We start from the raw sequence: 18,389 nt of genomic DNA, 5'->3' as shown, positions 1-18,389 counted from the left end.
GATTGTTGATGTGGGGAAGCCTCCACACACACACACATTGGAATTGGGTCCAGGAACCCAACTCAACCAGGCCAAAAAAAAAAAAATCATGTAACTGTTTTTACACCAATCCATATTAAATGGTAATGCAAACAGTTCCTGAAAACTTATAATGGAGTCAATGAAGAAAAGCCACAGACCCCTCAGTCTCAACTCTATGACCTAATAATGAGGATAGGAGCAAGTTATTTAATCTCTAATTTTGTTATGAATTTGCTTCAAGGTTTCTGCTTTAACAAACGGCATTAATGATGATAATAATAGCTACTCAGCATGTGTCAAACATTGTGCTAAATGCTTTAGAAACATCATTAATAATCCTCAACTACCTATCAGCAAAGCAGGTCCAATTGTCCCCATTTTACAGATGAGGAAACAAAGGATGTGTGAGTCAAGAATAATGCTGCTAATTCAGTAGCACAGCCAAGACCAGAACATAACGTCTTGTGACTTCCATCAAGAGCTACCTATTATATCACACAAATAATGTATTTGGCAGACTCTAATAGAGAACAACCAGTTTCACTGGAGCAACATTCCCAGTACTTTCACACTTAATCAGAAAGTACTGTTAAGATAAATTCAAAACTTACTTTTTGTATCACTCATCCCAGGAAGGATGTTTTTTAAAATAAACTGTTTCTAAGGTAATATTTTTAAATGTACATTATACAAGCACTAGCTAAAGTTGAATTTGGCCTTACTGAAACTCACTTTTAATGGCAAACCAATAAGTATCTGACCAGATGGCTTTTTTTTTTCATTGAAGTATAGTTGCTATACAATATTATATAAGTTACAGGTATACAACATTTTTTAAAGGTTATACTCCATTTATAGTTATTATAAAATATTGGCTATATTCCCCTACCACTTGGCTTCTTCAGAAGAAAAATATCCTGCTATTGAATTTGGTAAGTTTTAAGCTTAACCACATGTAACAGCTTTCACATAGCCAAAACAGAACTAATGCTCTCCTGAAAAGAATGGAGAACGATGAGTCTTTATTCAACTTTAATAGCCACAACTTAGCTTACAAATTCAGAATCTAGTGTAATTCACAGAGAAAATAATACTAATGAATTTTAAGTGGTACTGTTCTATACATCTGCTTCTGGGAAGATGGAGTAGATGTACTTTTCCCTATGCTTCCAGCTAAAGTACAACTAAAAATCCTGGACACTATCTATAGAACAAACATAAGAGGATCAAAAAAGTGGAGGGAGGGCGGCAGACTGGCCAGGGACCTATAGACCTGAGGAACAACATGGTGGAGAGGTCCCTGGATTTTCATATGTCTCAGACACGGAGCTGAAGAAGTCAGCAACCCAGAAACATGAACAGGTGCAGGAAAAAAAAAAAAAAAAAGCTTGAACAAAGCCTGCTCTCTCTAGCCAAAGGACGAGGAAAGGGACAGCCTAGCCAAGACAGAAAACTTTTAGACAAACGAGCCCTTGAATCCAGCCAGAAATCACATAAAAAACTGCAGCCCCACCGCCACGAGCAAAGGCAGAGCTAGAGCCTAGACTCCTACCCTTCCCAGGCTTTAATGAGGAGCCCCAACCCCTGCCAGGGTCACATCAGAGAAGGCTGAGTAGGGAGCTGGACAATAATGAGCTTAACTCCCCTGCATCCCAGAGTCAGCGGAGACCACCTGTAGAGCTCAGACTTCCACCTCCACAGAAATAAAAGGGCCCTCCCCTTCCACACTGGGGCGCTGTGGAGAGTTTAGCTACTCCATGGTGTTGCTGCCTCGGCATCCATTTTGCTGGCTGTGTGGCCCATAGGGACCTTAAACTGAAACTTGCCCCCTCATGCAAGCATGTGCCCTAGATAGCAGCCCTCAGAGTCACAAGCAAATACAAGCTCCTCATATGACTTCCCCAACAGCCCCTGTGATCACCAGTTTCCCCTGCCTCCCAGGGCCTGCCCCTTACACACACCCCTTAGATAAAACCCCCATGGAGCTTACTAGAACCCTGCACTTCCCGTCTGAATTGACCAATCTGGCCTTAGCCTGGGAACCCCAAAGCATTCCACCCATAGAGCCTAATAAAGTCATGTGCTCCAGGCCCTATTGCTTGCTCTCTCTCTCTGCACCCAGTCTTGACCTCACCATGTGGCCCCTCGAGGAGTGCCATGTACTCCCTCCAGGACCTGTGAGTAATAAACTTCCCTATTTCAATTTCTCTATGGTCCTCTGCTGGCCACAGCTCACCATCCAGCAATCTGTGCTCCACTTAACAAATGTTAATTTAACAAAGCAGGTAGTGTCAGAGGGGGCCCGGTGGAAGGTCAGGAAGCTCTCACCTCAAGAACCTAGAAAAAGAAAAGCAAAACAACCCAAAGTAGGCAGAAGGAAAAAAATAATAAAGAACAGAAATCAATAAAATTGAAAACAGAAAAACAGTAAAGAGAAAGTCAATGAAAAAAGAGCTAGTTCTTTAGAAAGATCAAAAAAAACTGACAAATCTTGTGCAAGACTGGCAAAAAAAGAGAAAAGATGTAAATGACCAATATCAGAAACGAAACAAAGAATATCATCAAAGACTCTGCACACACCATGAGGGTAATAAGGGAATACTATGAATGAATCTACATATGCGCATTTCACAACTTAGATAAAATGGATCAATTTCTTGAAAAACACAAACTACCTCCGCTAATCCAATACAAAATAGATAATCTGAATGGGAACTATTAAGGAAACTGAATTCATAATTTTGAAACTCCCTCAAGAGAAATCACCAGGCCCAGAAGGTTTCACTGGAGAATTCTACAAAACACTTAAAGAATTAACATCAATTCTACACAATCACTTCTAGAAAACAGAAGAGGAGGGAACATTTCCTAATTCATTTTATGAAGCTAATAGTACCAGGATAACACACCAAAGACATTATAAAAAAGAAAACCACAGACCAATATCCCTTATGAACATAGACATAAACATCCTTAAAATATTAGCAAACAGAATTCAACAATATACACAAAGAATTATACACCATAACCAAGTGGGATTTCTTCTGGGGAAGCAAGTCTAGTTCAATATTCGAAAAGCAAGCAATGTAATCTACCACATTAACAAGCTAAAGAAAAAAAATCACAAAATCATATCAATTGATGCAGAAAAAGTATCTGACAAATTTCAACATCCATGCATAATGAGAATTCTCAGAAAGAGAGGGGAACTTCCTCAGCTTGATAAAGGGCACCTACAAAATAACCTACAGCTAACATTACACTTAATGGTAAAAGACTAAATGCCCTCCCCCGAAGATCAGGAACAAGGCAAGGATATCCACTCTCATCACTCTTATTCAACATAGTGCTGGAAGTTCTAGTCAGTGCAATAACGCAAGAAAAGGAAATAAAAGGCACATACATCAGAAATTAAACTGTCCCTATCTGCAAATGAATCTACATAGAAAATGCCAAGGAATAGGAATCTAACAAACAAAAAACAAACAACAAAAACCACTTTAGAATAAGTGAATTCAGCAAAGTCACAGGATACAAGATAAACAATTGTACAAATACAAAAAACCAATCTTATTTCTATATAATAGTAATGAACACAAGGACACAATTAAAAGTATAATACCATTTGCAATCACTCAAAACCAATTAAATGTTCAGGTATAAATCTACCAAAACATGCACATGACTTACACTGAAAACTACAAACTGCTGATGAAAGAAATCAAAGATCAAAATAAATGGAGAAACATGCTGTGTTCATAGACTGGAAGACTTGACATGGTAAAAATATCAATTCTCCCCAAATTGATATGCAAGTTTAACACAATTTCTATTCAAAATCACAGCAAAATTTTTTTTTTTGTAGACACAGACAAGATTATTCTAAAATTCATATGGAATGGGAAAATAACTAGAATAGCTAAAACAATTTTGAAAAAGAATAAAGTAGGAAGAATAGGTTTACCCAATTTCAAGACTTATTATACAGCTACAATAATCAGGACTGTGTGGTACTGGTGGAGGAATAGATACATAGATCAACAGAAGACAGAACCCAGAAAAGACTTCATAAATATGCCCAATAGATTACTGACAAAGGTGGAAAACCAGTTCAATAGAGGAAAGATATCTTTTCAACAAATGGTGCTGGAGCAATTAGACATCCAAGGGGGCAGGGGATGGGGGGAGAACCTCAACCTAACTCTTACACCTTATACAAAAATTAACTCAAACCTCATTATGTTAACTTTAAAATGCAAAACTATAAAACTTTTACAAAAAATAGGAGAAAATCTTCAGGATCTAGGGCTAGGCAAAGATTTATTAGACTTGACACCAAAAGTGTAATCCACAAAAAAAAAATTGGAAAAACTGGATTTCAACTTATGCTCTGTGAAAGACTCTGTTAAGAGGATGAAAAAACAAAATAAAAACTGGAAGAAAACATTTGCAAACCACGTATCCAACAAAGGAATAGTATCTGGACTATATTAAGAACTCCCAAAATTCAACATTAAAAAAAATCCAATTTAAACACATGCAAAAGACGCAGAGAAATTTCACAGAAGAGATATACAGATTGCACAAATAAACACATGAAAAGATGTTCAACATCATTAGTCATTAGGGAATGCAAATCTAAACCATAATGAGATACCACTACACACCTATCAGAATGCCTAAAATAAAAAACAGTGATAACACCAAATGCTGGCAAGGATATGGAGAAACTGGATCTCTCATTCACTGCTGGTAGGAATGTATAATAAAAGGGTGTAGCCACAACGGCAGTTTCTTACAAAACCAAACATGGAATGGCCATATGGCCCAGATTTGCACTCCTGGGCATTTATCCCAGAAAAATGAAAACATGTTCACAGAAAACCCTGTACATGAGTACAGATTCTGTACTAGCAGCAGCTTTGTCCTTCAACAGGTGAATGGTTAAACAAACTGGTTCATCCATATGATGGAATACACTCAGCAATAAGAAAGAACTATTGGTACACACAACAATCTGGATGAATCACCAGAGAATTGTGCTGAGTAAAAAAGCCAATCCCAAAAGATTACAAACTACATGGTTTCACTTATAGAGCATTCTTGAAATGACAAATTATAGCAATAGAGAGAACAAATTCCTGGCTGCCAGGAGCAGGGGAGGGGTAAGGGCAGGAGGGAAGCAGCTGTGGCTATCACAGGGCAACATAAGGATGATGATGGAAATGTTCTGTATCCTGAACATACCAATGTCAATGTACTGTTTGTGGCATGTACTATAGTTGTACAAGCCGTTACCACTGGGATAAAATGGGTAAAGGGTACAAAGGATCTCTGTGTTATTTAACAATAAGAGCACATAGGGACTTCCCTGGCGGTCTAGTGTTTAAGACTCTGCACTTCCACTGAAGAGGTCGGGGAACTAAGATCCCTCATGCTGGGGGAGCTGGGGAGCACATAAATCTACAATTATCTCAAGGTAAAAATAAGGGTTTTTTTTTAATGGCATTATCTCAAAACAAAGTTTTTTAAAACGGCATTATCTCCAAAAGAATTATCAGCCAAATCATTTGTCATCAGATTTTAATATTTCCATTTTTTTTTGTTGACAGGCAAGAGAAGAGCTCACTAGAAAAATCATCTCTAACAACCGAGTTCCAAAGCATTTACCAAGTACTTGTCATGTGCAACTAGGAGCTAGGTTAATAGGCAAAGATGAGGAAGACGATGTAGATTTAGAAGAGAGTTTATACTTCTAATGAAGCTGAACAAGAACTACAGTACTGAGCGCAGGACAACTTCATAAAACACTTCATTATTCCTGCCCCGAGTCATAAGTATTTCTAAACAGAATACTTGACCACTGCATGACCAACTTACATATAAGTAACTCTAAAGAAAGTCTTCCCTTCCTTCCTTCCTTACTCCCGGCCAGTGTAGGACACTTTCTGCCAGGAACCCTGACCCCCATCCAAGCCCTGGTCTCCATGTCTCAACTAAGCCCAAACCAACCCCGACCCCGAGCCATGTTGGCTGGGCAAAATCAGGACAGGGGAAAGGTGAGAATCACACACACTTACGTCTCACACACACACCCATTCTCCTCTCACCCACCTTGCTGCAACTTCTCTGAATACGAACACCCAAAGGAAGAAAAGAATGGCAAAGGGGAAGGGCTGGTTGAGACCTCCAGCTGCCAGGCCTCCTCTCACCAGTTGTATCATCAGAAAAGGAAAAGAGACATAAGAGGGGAAAAGGAAAAAAAAAAAAAGAAGAAGAAAGAAAAGCTATGGTACATTTTTACGCCACCCCCTCAGCTGTCACCTCCCCACCCTTCACAAAACAAAGGCGCCCAACTCTGCCCAGCTCTCTCCACTCCTGTCCCAGAAGCATTTCGCAAGTGCCTCTGAACCCAAGTCCCCCTAAAACCGAGTTCCCTTACCAAGTTTATGATTAATCTCTTTATCCAAAATTTTATTCCCTTTCTTGTCCCCTCAGACCCCAATCCTGTGCTAACTGAGCACTAATCAACCAGAGTCAGATGACTACAATTGCTGTTGTCGATAACATCTTTAATGTACTAAAATTGCTATTATAGACATCATCATTAACATACAAACTCAGGTTGTTTCTCCAGGGCAAGATGAGATAACAGATCCCCAAGCCATGGACCACACGGCCAGAGAATGGTAAACCAGAGACATCTTGACTCCCCAAACTAGAAACTACAATCAAGAAATGTCACAAAACAATGATTAATCCCAGCCTCTTTGTTCTTCCCCTTTTAAAAAAAAACCCCTAACTCAAAGACCAAGTTGGAGTGGCTAGGAGGCTTCTCCCACTCCCTTGCTTGGTGCCCTGCTGTACAGTAAACGCTGTACATTCCTTCACCACAAGCCTGTGTTAGTAGACTGGCTTTGCTGCCCATCGGGCGAGCAGACCCCAGTTGGGTTCAATAACACTTCCTTCCCTTTAAAACACACTGTTCTCCTCCCAGCTTTGGTGGAGCCATGCCTCAGGAGTCACATTCCAAGAAACTGGAAAACAAATACCAAATGAATATAATCCATCATTTGTGAATACTCTAACCCTTGCCTTCTAGTGAAGCTTTACTGTAAAGCTCTTTATTGATTTTCACCTTTTAATGGTTAGGTTACTCCTAGAAATTAGAGGTTTAGTTTATACCAAGAAATATTAAACTATTATTCACACCTACTGGGCAAGAACTGCTTTCACCTGTTAATATAACTTGCCCAACTGGCTTTCCACTGAGACCCAGCAAGTGAAGCCCATGAGTAGTCAAAACTGGCAACCCAAGGATGTGAGGGCAAGCTGCAATAATGATAATGGCCTCTCCACTAACTAGGACGGTCAATCAGGCTAACGAGTTGGCCTATCAGGTTCCCTTCTTCCCTTAACATATCAGGTGTTCTGTTTCCAAGGCTGGGGGTGTAACAAAGAAATTACACGGTCCTTGCACAAGAGTTCCTCTACTTTAACCCACAGTTTCACATTCAGTTCTAATAAACTTAGTTTCTAAGTTCATGGCTAATCAGAAGGAATACGTTTCATAGAGGAAAAAGCACTCTGTTCATTCACGCACCACTTAAGTGCCTAACAAGTGCCAGGCACTTGGAGACGGAGCATTGATTGATACACAGTGATCCCTATCCTCCCTGGCTTACGTAGGGAAGGGAGCTCAGACAGTAGAAGAGTAAACTAAAATAAAATGTAAATAAAATAATTACAAAAAATAATTAAATAATTACAAACTGTGATTGTTGCTAAAAGGATATAAACAGAGCCAACAAACTTGTCTTTTCACGGGACATGAAGAGCAATTTCCTTTCCAGTATTGTCAAAATGTAGAATAAAAAAATTCATACAATTTATTAACCCCAAATATACTCTAAAATTTACTTTTAAAAATTAAATCCCAGCTGCTGACTTGTTACCCTCTCTTTATGTTAAAAGCTGAATGGCATTTCAATTCCCTAGACTAGATGTGGTAATGCAGGGCATAAGGCAGCATTTCCACAGGTGGAGGTTACAAAAAATAGGTCACTGACAAGTGAGGGAAGGAAGCAGTAAGGCAAAAAGCATGCCTTCAGCTATTTCAAAACTTCGCCTAGGGTGGGCCCTCTAACAAGGAAAAACACTCTTTCTTCTCCTCCTTGTCAAGATCACATGGCACCCTGCTCCCTGGGATCCACAATCCCTACTAGTTCCATACTTTAGTTGCTTTAGCAACTTTTGTAGACGAACCTGGACACAAAACCACCATGTGCAAGGTTGGTTTTTTAAGGAAAGTGGAGTATATTCCAAAAAAAAAGGAACCAACAAATCACCCCCACTTAAACTGGAGACTGCCAAGTTAATTTAAAACACTAGCCGCGCTCTCTGCAATGTTTAACTCCATTCAAAACTCAATCATACCAGCCAACCTTGGAGGAATATAAACAAAATTACATTACCAGAGGTACCTAATCTTTCCAAATGTGCCAAACACAATAACCTCGTGTTAAAACCTACTGACTGGAAGATATATTTGACTGCAAATCTGACCCACACAGGGAATCATCTGAATTTCCATCAAGAAGGCTGTAAGCACCAGATGATGGAGCCAAAGTGAATCCAAGCTTCATCCGAGCCTAGGAGTGAAAGACAGTTCTGAACTGTCATTTTGGAAGACACTCACATCTCTTACAATTCAAATGTAATGTCCCCAAGGTTAATTCCAAAATTTTTGTTAGTTTGTTTGGCTTTGCTTTCTCAAACAAAATTATTCATAGACTGAAGACTCTATATGTGTTCCCTGCTATTGCATCTCCACTTCTTCCCTTTTCACAAAACCTGACCTCTACTAAGTTAGGAGCTTACATCTGAAAGCTTCTACCTGGACTTTCTTTAGTCTAAACTACTATAAATTAACGGGGCGGGGGTGGGGGAGGGGTGTTGGGGGTGTGGATTTGTACTCCACTCATCTCGTTACAAATTAGGAACTGGAGAGGAATGGTCTATCTTTTTTAAAAGATCTCCAGAGAATTATTTTCCATCAATTCCCTCCTTGCACCCAGCTCCTTTGTAACCGCTGCCACAAAATTCTCCCTTTGGGTCTCTTAGGCATCACCCTGAAACTCTCCCATCCACCTGTGCTGCTCCGTTCTCCCATGGAGAACATCGGTCTCTGTAACAACCTTGCAAAGCTGCCCCCCTCAGTCTCCTCATCCTCTGCTCAAAAGCCTCTAACTTCCCATTTCATGCAGAATAAAAGTTAAAGTTCTGCATCATGTAGCCAGCCTGCCACCTCCTTAACTCTCCAGCCTCATCTCCTATCTTTCCCTCACTCCCTGCTCACACATTTACACTAACTTTCTGCCTGGAAGGCTCCCTCCTCTCCTTGAGGGGCTTTCTCAAATGTTACCTTCCCTTAACCCTCCACCCGCTCCCCCCCCCATGTAAAACTGCAAACTTCCAACTCCCTATCCCCCTAGCAAACTCTCTATTTAACTGATTTTATTCACTACTATCCCCAATGTAAGTTCCAGGAATGCAGGGATTTATCTGTTTTATTCACTGCTGTATTCCCAAGGTCTAGAACGGCGCAAGATACCCGACCATTCAGTACGCATTCATGAATGAAGGAGTCATTTACTTAACAGATGTCTGCTGAGCACCTAGTCCGGGCCAAGTTTGTTAAGTCCAGACAAATAAGACACTGTCCCTGACTTTAACGCACCAGATGGATTACTGCACACAAACAAAACAGGACTGCAAACTACGGCCACCAGCAAGCCACAGAACGTGCCAAAAATTCAAAGGAAGAGATCTCGGCTTCGCCCTTCGGACACACAGTCCAGCTTCCCAGCCTCGCGAGATTCTCCAGGGACCATCCCCAGAGGGCCTCTTCTGGTCCCCTGAGAGGGGTCCCGCCCTCCCCAAGCCCGAGAGGTTACTTGTCCAACGGTGCAACCTCCGGCCTTTCACGCCGGACACAAGATTTAATTAAACAAATTTTAAAACCTCCGCCCTTCAGCTTCCGCCCCCCTCTCCTCTGCCTTGCCGGTCACTCCCTTCAGTGGCCCGCGACCGAATCCTCGCCCCGGCCTAAAGGCCCTCACAACGGAGAGCGCCCTACTTCCGCGATCCCTACCTGCTCCCGGCGTCCCCTGCGGCTCCTCCCTGGTGCGCATGCGCGAGCAAACCCTCTTGCGTTCCGGAGAGGCAGGCGGTGCGCCGAGGCTGGGCACGCCCCCAGCGTACAGCTGGCTCCTGATTGGCTGCCTCTTGCTCGCCTGAGCGCTGTTGGGGAGACCTGCGGCTGCTCCTCTAAAGGCGCTGGCAGTTGACTCTTGTGCGGCTGGTTTCTGCTCCTCGCCGTCTTCGCGGGCTTCCTGGAATCGTTGCAACGCCGCCGGCATGTCTCAGGTATAACGCGTGCCCAGCCTAGCTGCGAAGGTGCCACGGGGCGGGAGGCTGGTGCGGGGATCATCCCGCAGACACAACCCTGCAAGGTCTTTTCCTTCCAGCTCTGCTGTTCTTTCTGGACCCATGCCCAGCGCAAACTCTTTGGACAGAGCCCTGCAAGCGGAACTTTCCGTGTTTGGACTCCTAACACCGCTGCTTAGCCCGCAACTGCTGGCAAGCTGCCCATGGGGAGGAATTCGCAGTGAAGCAGGAATTGGGGTCGGAGGCGAGGGTCCTAGGAAGACAGATAGGATGTAGTGGGTTACATGGATCGAAAGAGTAAGGCGACCGTGTGCCCCATCCGGAAGGACACGGCAGGAGTAGGGGCGCCATGCAGAGTGGAGAAGCAAGGAGGCCGTGGTTGAGAGCTTGGAGGTCAGGGAAAGTAGGGGCCGAGTGTCAGGCGTGAGGCAAGGGGAGGGTCCCGGCGTGAGGAGGGGTGACCTAGAGTTCTTTCCCTCCTTCGACTGTAGACGCTTTTCTGGGACCTAGCAGTGTGGGGCGACCTTTGGCTCCTCTACCCTTCCTCCAGTTAGGCACTGGGTCAGAGGTCGGCGCTGGATGCCCTCCCTCATGGGGAGGGGGCCAGCGGGCTCTGGCCGCTGACACCGCTGCGCTCATGCCCTGTTCCTTTCTCAGCTGTTTCAATCACGCAGTGCCAGCCCTATCCGCAAGTCAGGGCTGTCCTGGGACCCCGTTCTGGCCAGGGAGTTGGCCACGCTGCCTTTTCTGTGAAGTGTATGCCCACTGCAGGCAGTCTTAGCCTGTCTCCTTCACCTCTGTTTCCAGCACCTGATACCTAGTATAGTGAGAGAGCCCAATGCATAGTTGTTCATCAAATGAGTGAACCGATGTGCTTCCCCTCCTGGTTTTGCTGAATCTTTCTAGCTGCCCTGTTGAGTTGAGGAAAGACTTCACTGCAAGAGGAGTGCTGCCTTTCCAACCACTCCATCCCCATTACTGTGCTCTGTTCAGGCCTTTTCTCTCCCTCGACTTTAGGCTGAGTTTGAGAAAGCTGCTGAGGAAGTTAAGCACCTCAAGACCAAGCCAGCAGATGATGAGATGCTGTTCATCTACAGCCGCTACAAACAAGCAACCGTGGGTGACATAAATACAGGTATGCTGAGGTGAGGCTGGGTGGGTCCAGACTCATCAAAGCAGGCTCAGGAGCCTTGGCTGGTGCTGGAACTCTTAATCCCTGGGAACCTCACTCAAAACCACCCACAGCCCTACTGCCCTACTCTTAAGGCAGTTCATGGTGTTCCTGAGGTTTAAGCTGGGAGAGGTTCCCCAGAGATCATGTTCCTGGATGGGGTTCACAGACCCTGCACTGTTCTTGGTTTCTTGGTGGCTCATATAGCAGTATTCAAATCCTAGTTTGGGAAGAACTTTATTCATTCCAGCATTTTCCATCTATTTGGGAGGAAGCAAAGATCCCAGCTTGGAAGAAGTTTGCTCCAAGCTCTCAGATCAGTAGTAGTTTTGTTGAGCCATACTGCTTCCACCCAGATGGGCAGGATCAAAGTCAGAGCACTTGGCAGCCAGGCCAAGCCTGATGGCAGGAGCAGAGAAGCAGCTGGCTTCCTGCCGCAGGTCAGAAGCGTTTTTGCTGATAGCAGTTCCAGATGACCATTTGGCCCCTGTCAAAAAATCTTGGTACAGATTTTGAGGCCTTGGTTTGGACCACCATATTCTGTAATCCTGTCTGTTCTGCCTTGGACAGTTTTCATTCTGCCCATAAGTTCCTGAAACTCAGGAGTATATGGCAACAGCACGATGCAGTCTATGAAAGGACTCAGAGGTGGTGGCCGTAGTAGCGTAGAAGGAGGTCACCCCGCCCCTGTTCAGGAGGGCAAAGCATAGCTCCTAATTCCACTGCAGTTGGGGTAGAAGGTGGAGCTGGTGGCCCGGCTGCTAAGGATCCTGGGCAGTGCTAAATCAAAGATTACAGGGTGGGCTTAGTTAAGAAAGGTCTTGTGGTGAAGGTGCGTTTTACCCTGGGTTTATAAATTCTGCATCTTCCTAGGGAGGCAGGAGAGATGAAATGGGGGTGACCAGAATGGCTGAGAAGCTTTCCTGACAAACACGATTTTCACAGAGACTGGCCTCTGCCCTGCTTCCACATAAGTATAGGTAGACTGGCTTGGGAATCGATCACTTCCTGATCAGCTCACTCTAGGGCTGCACTATCCAATACAGTAGCCACTAGCCACATTCAGCTATCTAAATTTAAATGGAAAATACTTAAAATTAAATAAAATCAACAGTTCAGTCCCCAGTCACACAAGCCACATTCCAGGCGCTCAGTGGCAAGTGGCCCCTGAGTTGGACAATGCAAATGTACAACCTTCCCATCCTCACGAAAGGGCTGTTAGGATGTGCAGTTCTAGGATGCTGTTGATGATCCTGCAGGTGCAGTTTCGCTCAGGTATCCCTGGGAATGCTTCCTGGCAAGCACTTGGGGGGAGACTTGATGTTTCTCAGACACAGTGGTCCAGGCTATGGGCACTGCGATTGCTCCCCTTGGCTTTCTTCTCAGTGTGGCAGTGAACGAGGTCAGCAGGGAAGTGGTAAGTGTGTTTTCCAAGTGCAACTGATAACAGGTCTATATGTGTAAAACCACGGTATGACTTAAAGGAAGCTTGCCCTCACGAACAGAACTCCCACAAATCAACAAGAAATAGAGTAACAATTTGGTAGCAAAATGGAGCAAGGATATGAACAGACAGTTCACAGAAAAGGACACCCAGAAAACTGATAATAACGTGGGAGAGAAATTGGGTGGGAAGAGTGGGAGGAAACTTTATAGTATTCCCCTTGTGGTGTTTGAATTTTAAACCAGATGAATGGATTGTAGTACTTGTTTTAAAAAAAAAAAAAAAAAAAAAAAACATTAAAGTACGGTTTTTAAAAGAAATTTTGGAGTTATTTAACTTATAAGACAAGGACTCTCTAGTAATGAAAACAGTTTTTCTCCTACTTTCTCTAGATTTTAAATTTGGATTTCTGTACATGTGGGTTTCTGAAGGCAGAACCTGCTGTACTAGACCCATTTAACTCCATAGCAGAGCCTAGAAAGAATAGTGTAATAAAATATAGCTTTCATGGCAAGAAAATTGATAAAGTTCCTTATTAGAACTTGAAACAGGTCTCATGTCTTTCCCTCTCTTGTTTAAGAACGGCCTGGAATGTTGGACCTCAAAGGCAAGGCCAAGTGGGATGCCTGGAATGAGCTGAAAGGTAATTGTTCTAATGTGTTTCCCTCATTCGGGAAGCCCAGTAATGAAATACTCTTCATTAAGGAATGTAAGGGGTGAGGAGAGAGAACACAGTGGATGAGGCACATGCTGGGGAGCCAGTTTGACCGGGGCCAGAATGGAAAAAAAACTGGGCCACCTACTTATTCTTCTAATACCATTTATGCCTTTTCCAACAACACCATCTCTGAGTCATGGTATCATCTGGAGAGAGGAGGGGCTGGGGACCAGGCCACTAACAGACTGGGAGGTGATAGAGTTGACTTGGCCTTTATATGTATTCAGAATGAGGGGTGGTTTCCTGTCCAAACCTCCCTCTCCCCCACAAGGCCAGGCAGTGACCCTCTAGCCCAAGCAGCCCTCCCCGGTTCCCTTCCAGCCAGAAAGGCACCTAAAAAAAGGAATGAACTAATGCATGGCAAGCTGCTGGCACATCGTAGCCTCGGTGAATGGAGCTATTATACGCTAAGAAACAGCAGCCAAGAAATATCCCAGCTCTGACTTAATCACGTGCCACCTACAGCAGTAAGACCCAAAAGTTGGCACTAAAGTGCCTGCCAGCTTTTGTGCCCTAGCTAGCTTGTTTCTGAATAAGCCCTCTGTCTTCCTGCAAATGAGAAACACTTGAATTCAAAAGGGGCCAGAATACAAAAAATATACTCCTAGGATTTGCAAGTAACTGGAAAAGGAATGCCCGTCTGACTGTCCATTCTCATTGGGCATTTCCATACCGTTCTCAGGCCCCATGTACTTGCCATTGCTCCAGAACACACTCTGATTCCCCGTGAGTATCTCTCCTTCAGCGTAGAATCCAGGACTCTGGGCACCACTGTCTCTGAGGGATATCTCCAGTGTCCTCTATATTCCCCTCCGAGAGCCAGCTGCTGTGCTCAGAGTTCTCAAGACTTTTCTCATAGCTTCTCTCTGGGGAGAAGAGGGTGGCTGGCTTTGTTTTTTCCCTGGCAGCTTAACAGCTCTGGGAGATTAGAGCCCGACAGAGAAATAGGTGATAGGTCAAAGCCAGTTGTGAAAGTCAGCAGGACCAATAGTCACTGCAGCTCCCCATGTTAGGCTTGACATGACAGTAGGGGGACTCACGTGGCCAGCAGGCCAGTGACAGGCCCTGGACAGCTGCACACACATTATGGGCTCAGTGCTTTATGGAGCATTCCCTGTGGACCAGCCTCCTCGAGGACTTCAAGTCAGATCCTGGCCAGGTCTGTGAGGTGTAGGTAGTAGAACCACCACCCCCTTCACAGGTGAGAAATTGAGCCTCAGAGCATTAAACCAGGGCTCTAAAGTCTGCTACCTTTCTACCATGCTGCCTCTCTGACAAATAATCTTGTTGATGCCTTACAGGGACTTCCAGGGAAGATGCCATGAAAGCTTATGTCGACAAAGTAGAAGAACTAAAGAAAAAATATGGAATGTAAGGGACTGGGTTTGGCTGCCAGCCACACATTTCACCTAAACTGATCTAATACCTTGTTTTTCTAATACTGTGGATGAAGTTAATAAATAACTAGTTAACCCAGTTGCTCAAAATAGCCCAGGATATGACACTAACAGAGTAGGGGCTGAAATGGTTACTGATCCTGGCTGAGTAGTTTTTATCAATAGATCAATTAAAAGTACGTTTGTTACTTTAAGTCTTTGATGACCTGGGTTCTTGAAATAATGTACTCTGTTGCGATCGCTCTTCCTCACTTTTTCCAACAATTTCATCTGGAAGTGTCTGAGCTTACCCTTCTCACCCTCCGCTATGCTCTGCTGGAGGGTGGGCAGGCGCTCCCACCTGTTCAGACCTGGCATGTGCTCACCTCTCGTGTGGAGGAAAAGGATTATAGAAGTGGCCTTTCCCGCCTCCTTCCCTCAACTCCAGCCACACTGATCAGGCACGCTGAGACGTCAGTTTGCAGTTACTGCCAACCCTCTGTCAGGAGCATTGCTGGCCGCAAGCTCTGAGGAAGGCAGGGTTGATGAGTGTCTGAGGTCTGTCTGAGGTCCAACGAGTCCATGGTTGCAGAGCAAACAAGCAAGGGTGGAAGCCCCGGTCAGGGTGAAATGTGCATCTGCAGGGAGCATTCCCAGAGTCCCTGTGGAAGCTTGGCCACAGGCAGCTGGGCGGGCAAAAAACAGGTGGGGAAAGCGAGGGCTTAGCAGGGAGAAGGGCAATCAGGACCTAGGAAGGGCAAGGGGTTAAGGTTGCAGAGAAGAAAGGCTGGAGCTTGACTTTGGGGGATGCAGGTGGTTGCATAGTAAGAAGGAAGAAAAGGAGACAGCTGTCGGACCCTCCTTGCCCCATGTTGCCCGTCAGTCACTTCCACAGTCCTGTGGGGGAAGCACTCATATTTCCATTTTGCAGGTGAGGATGCTAAGGCTGAGAGGAATTAAAGAGAGGCTCTCTGAGGCCAGGAAGCTCTTAGTTCTCCCCTCCCAAGCCTGTACCCTGGTTTTAGACATAGTTCAACCTTGCTTGACAGTGAGACCTGAGCATTACAGTAACTTGGCCAGGGTCACTCAGCTGGTAAAGAAACTCAGAACCAGCGTTCAAGTGCAGATCTCCCTGGTCCAGATACCTGTACCATCCAAGGTGGCCTCACAGGTATGAGCAGCGCTGTGGTGGGAGACACAGGAGCAGCAGGGAGGACAGGCGTCTGGTGGGGCTGGCGTACGGCAGGCCTTCAACGCCGAATGGGACTAGGTAGTGGAAAGTTGGTAACAAAGTTAAAAAGTACAGAATTTGACCGTAGGTGATGGGGAGCTGCTGGGGAGTCGACATAGTCAAAGGCATTCAGACGGTCAGTCTGACTGTATCAGTAATTATTGAGAGTAACTGATCATCCTGTTCCAGCCCAGGCTGCCCATGGAAAGCTAAGCCCCACAGCTCAGATGTAGACGGGAAGGTCACTCCAACAAAGCAGTGAGGTCAAGGTCCAAAACCCAGACATGCGGCCCAGGTGAGGTGACATCCTGAATAGCAGTGTCATTTGTGCAGCGCCAGTTCCTGGGCGCGGATGTGACTGAGGGCATATGAGGCAGGGAGCCCACAGTCCTCTCCCACCTGGCTCCCCTCCACCCAGGCTGCCAGGACCACCCAACTCATGGGCATCTATGAGCCCCACGGGAGGCAGTAAGGAGTCAGAGCCACTCGCCTGTACCCATATTTGGATCATCTTTGCTCGGTTATTGGCTGTTTCAGGAGTAAACCAAAGGAAGAACAGCCTTAAATAGAGGCCAAGGTATGGTGCTTGTCCAAACAGACCTGGTCCAGGGTCGGGCCTAGCGCACCCACCCAGGGGTTGTGAGAAGCTCCTGGCATAGAGTAGGTGCCCCAGTGTGTAGCACTTTATCAGGAATTTCTCTCTCGCCCTCCTTCAAACCAATTTTTGTCCCTGGCACCGTCCCTTGCAATATCTATCAATCAGAGTCAGGGACCTAGCCCAAGAGCAAATTATCACTCCTTTGGTAACACTGGAGAGGGTGTGGATAAGCAAAGCACCTGCCTAGTATCCTGCCCTATTTCTAGCTTGTGAAAGGCAGCCAGGACCTGTGCTCGGGCTGCATGTCACTGCCTCGCTGCCAGCCAGAATCCCAGAAGAGTGGGCCTGAGCTGAAGGAAGCCCTGATGAAGATAGCGCAGCCTGGCCCCCTGCAGTTAGTTACACTACGCTAAGATTGTACTGTGATGACTCGTATCTCTTCTCCAGCGGATGCCGATTGGAGAGAAACAGTGGAGTGAAAAGGCGGACCCAAGGCCCCTCTGCCCACCACTGGCTTGGCCTCTGATCGATGGCCGTCCTTTGCGGAGGACCTGCAGAGCCAGGCTCCCTCTCAGTCTCTTTGCTTCAGTTCTGAATTTCATCCATGGTGCCTTGAGGTGGGGACTACACCTCCTTAGTTGTGTAATGGGGGTTACCATGTCCATTATTCAAATGAGGAAATGAAGACTCAGGTGATGAGTAGATCCAAACCCAGGGCCCTCTGGCCGGGGAAGGCCTTTCTCATCCCCTTCCGTCACGTTCCCTCTCGTGACCACTGGCTGCCCCTCCCTTTGCACCTCCTTCGTCTTTCCGATGATGGTGGTGACCCCTATCTCGCTGGGCCAACGTAAGACGCTGTGGAATCCCACAGCTGCTGGCAGCTCCTTCCTGAAGAGTGGCTTCGAAAAGCAGGTCACCTCTCCAAGGCTGGAGTGGGGTCCAGGCGAGCTGTACTTTTTAAGCACCTCAGGTGATTCCGAGGCTCTGCCAGGTTTAGGAGAGGCCCTCCCCACTCACTATAGAGTAGTGGTACCGGTTTCTCCGAAAGCAATGTTGGTCTGGCATTCTGAGAACGTGTCACCAGTAGCCTTGGGGGTGGTGCCTGCTTGCGTAGCCTCTGCAGGAGTCCATGTACAGCCCAGGGAGGGCTCACAGGTGTCACTGGGGAAAAAATGAGATAGGCAGTGGGGAGCAGGCAGGACACCAGTCTTCACCCCCTCCTCAGGCACAGCCAGCACTTGTGTGGGACTTTTACCTCCAATCTGACTTTGGTGACAGACGTACATGTGAATCCCACTTCAGGCTCTCAGGTGCTGAATCACCTATGTTCTTAGAGCCACACTTCCTTCATCTGGAAAATGAGCCAACAAAATGGGTAAAG

At 45.5% G+C, this 18,389-nt stretch overlaps 2 protein-coding genes across 3 annotated transcripts in view; one reads left to right on the top strand and one right to left on the bottom strand.

Moving 5' to 3' along the window:
* C1H2orf76 (chromosome 1 C2orf76 homolog) overlaps window positions 1-10,255 on the bottom strand; it is an 85,586-nt gene extending 75,331 nt beyond the window's left edge. Inside the window, exon 1 of one of the 2 annotated variants that reach the window (XM_061183158.1) lies at window positions 10,175-10,255. The gene's annotated coding sequence lies outside the window, so the exon portion shown is untranslated. Of the gene's footprint in view, window positions 1-9,760; window positions 9,957-10,174 lie in introns of those variants that run through there. The other variant, XM_061183168.1, reaches the window with a different exon arrangement.
* Window positions 10,256-10,314: 59 nt separating this feature from the next.
* DBI (diazepam binding inhibitor, acyl-CoA binding protein) lies at window positions 10,315-15,394 on the top strand. The gene is made up of 4 exons (XM_061183191.1): window positions 10,315-10,449; window positions 11,488-11,605; window positions 13,666-13,728; window positions 15,105-15,394. Exons 1-4 carry the CDS (start codon window positions 10,441-10,443, stop codon window positions 15,176-15,178), a joined length of 264 nt encoding a protein of 87 aa, XP_061039174.1. The 5' UTR covers window positions 10,315-10,440; the 3' UTR covers window positions 15,179-15,394.
* Window positions 15,395-18,389: the final 2,995 nt, after the last annotated feature.

The sequence above is a fragment of the Eubalaena glacialis genome, chromosome 1, assembly GCF_028564815.1.
Source record: "Eubalaena glacialis isolate mEubGla1 chromosome 1, mEubGla1.1.hap2.+ XY, whole genome shotgun sequence".
NCBI classification, from domain to species: domain Eukaryota; kingdom Metazoa; phylum Chordata; class Mammalia; order Artiodactyla; family Balaenidae; genus Eubalaena; species Eubalaena glacialis.
The sequence above is the reverse complement of the archived record's forward strand: the minus strand, read 5'-3'. Positions and strand labels throughout refer to the sequence as shown.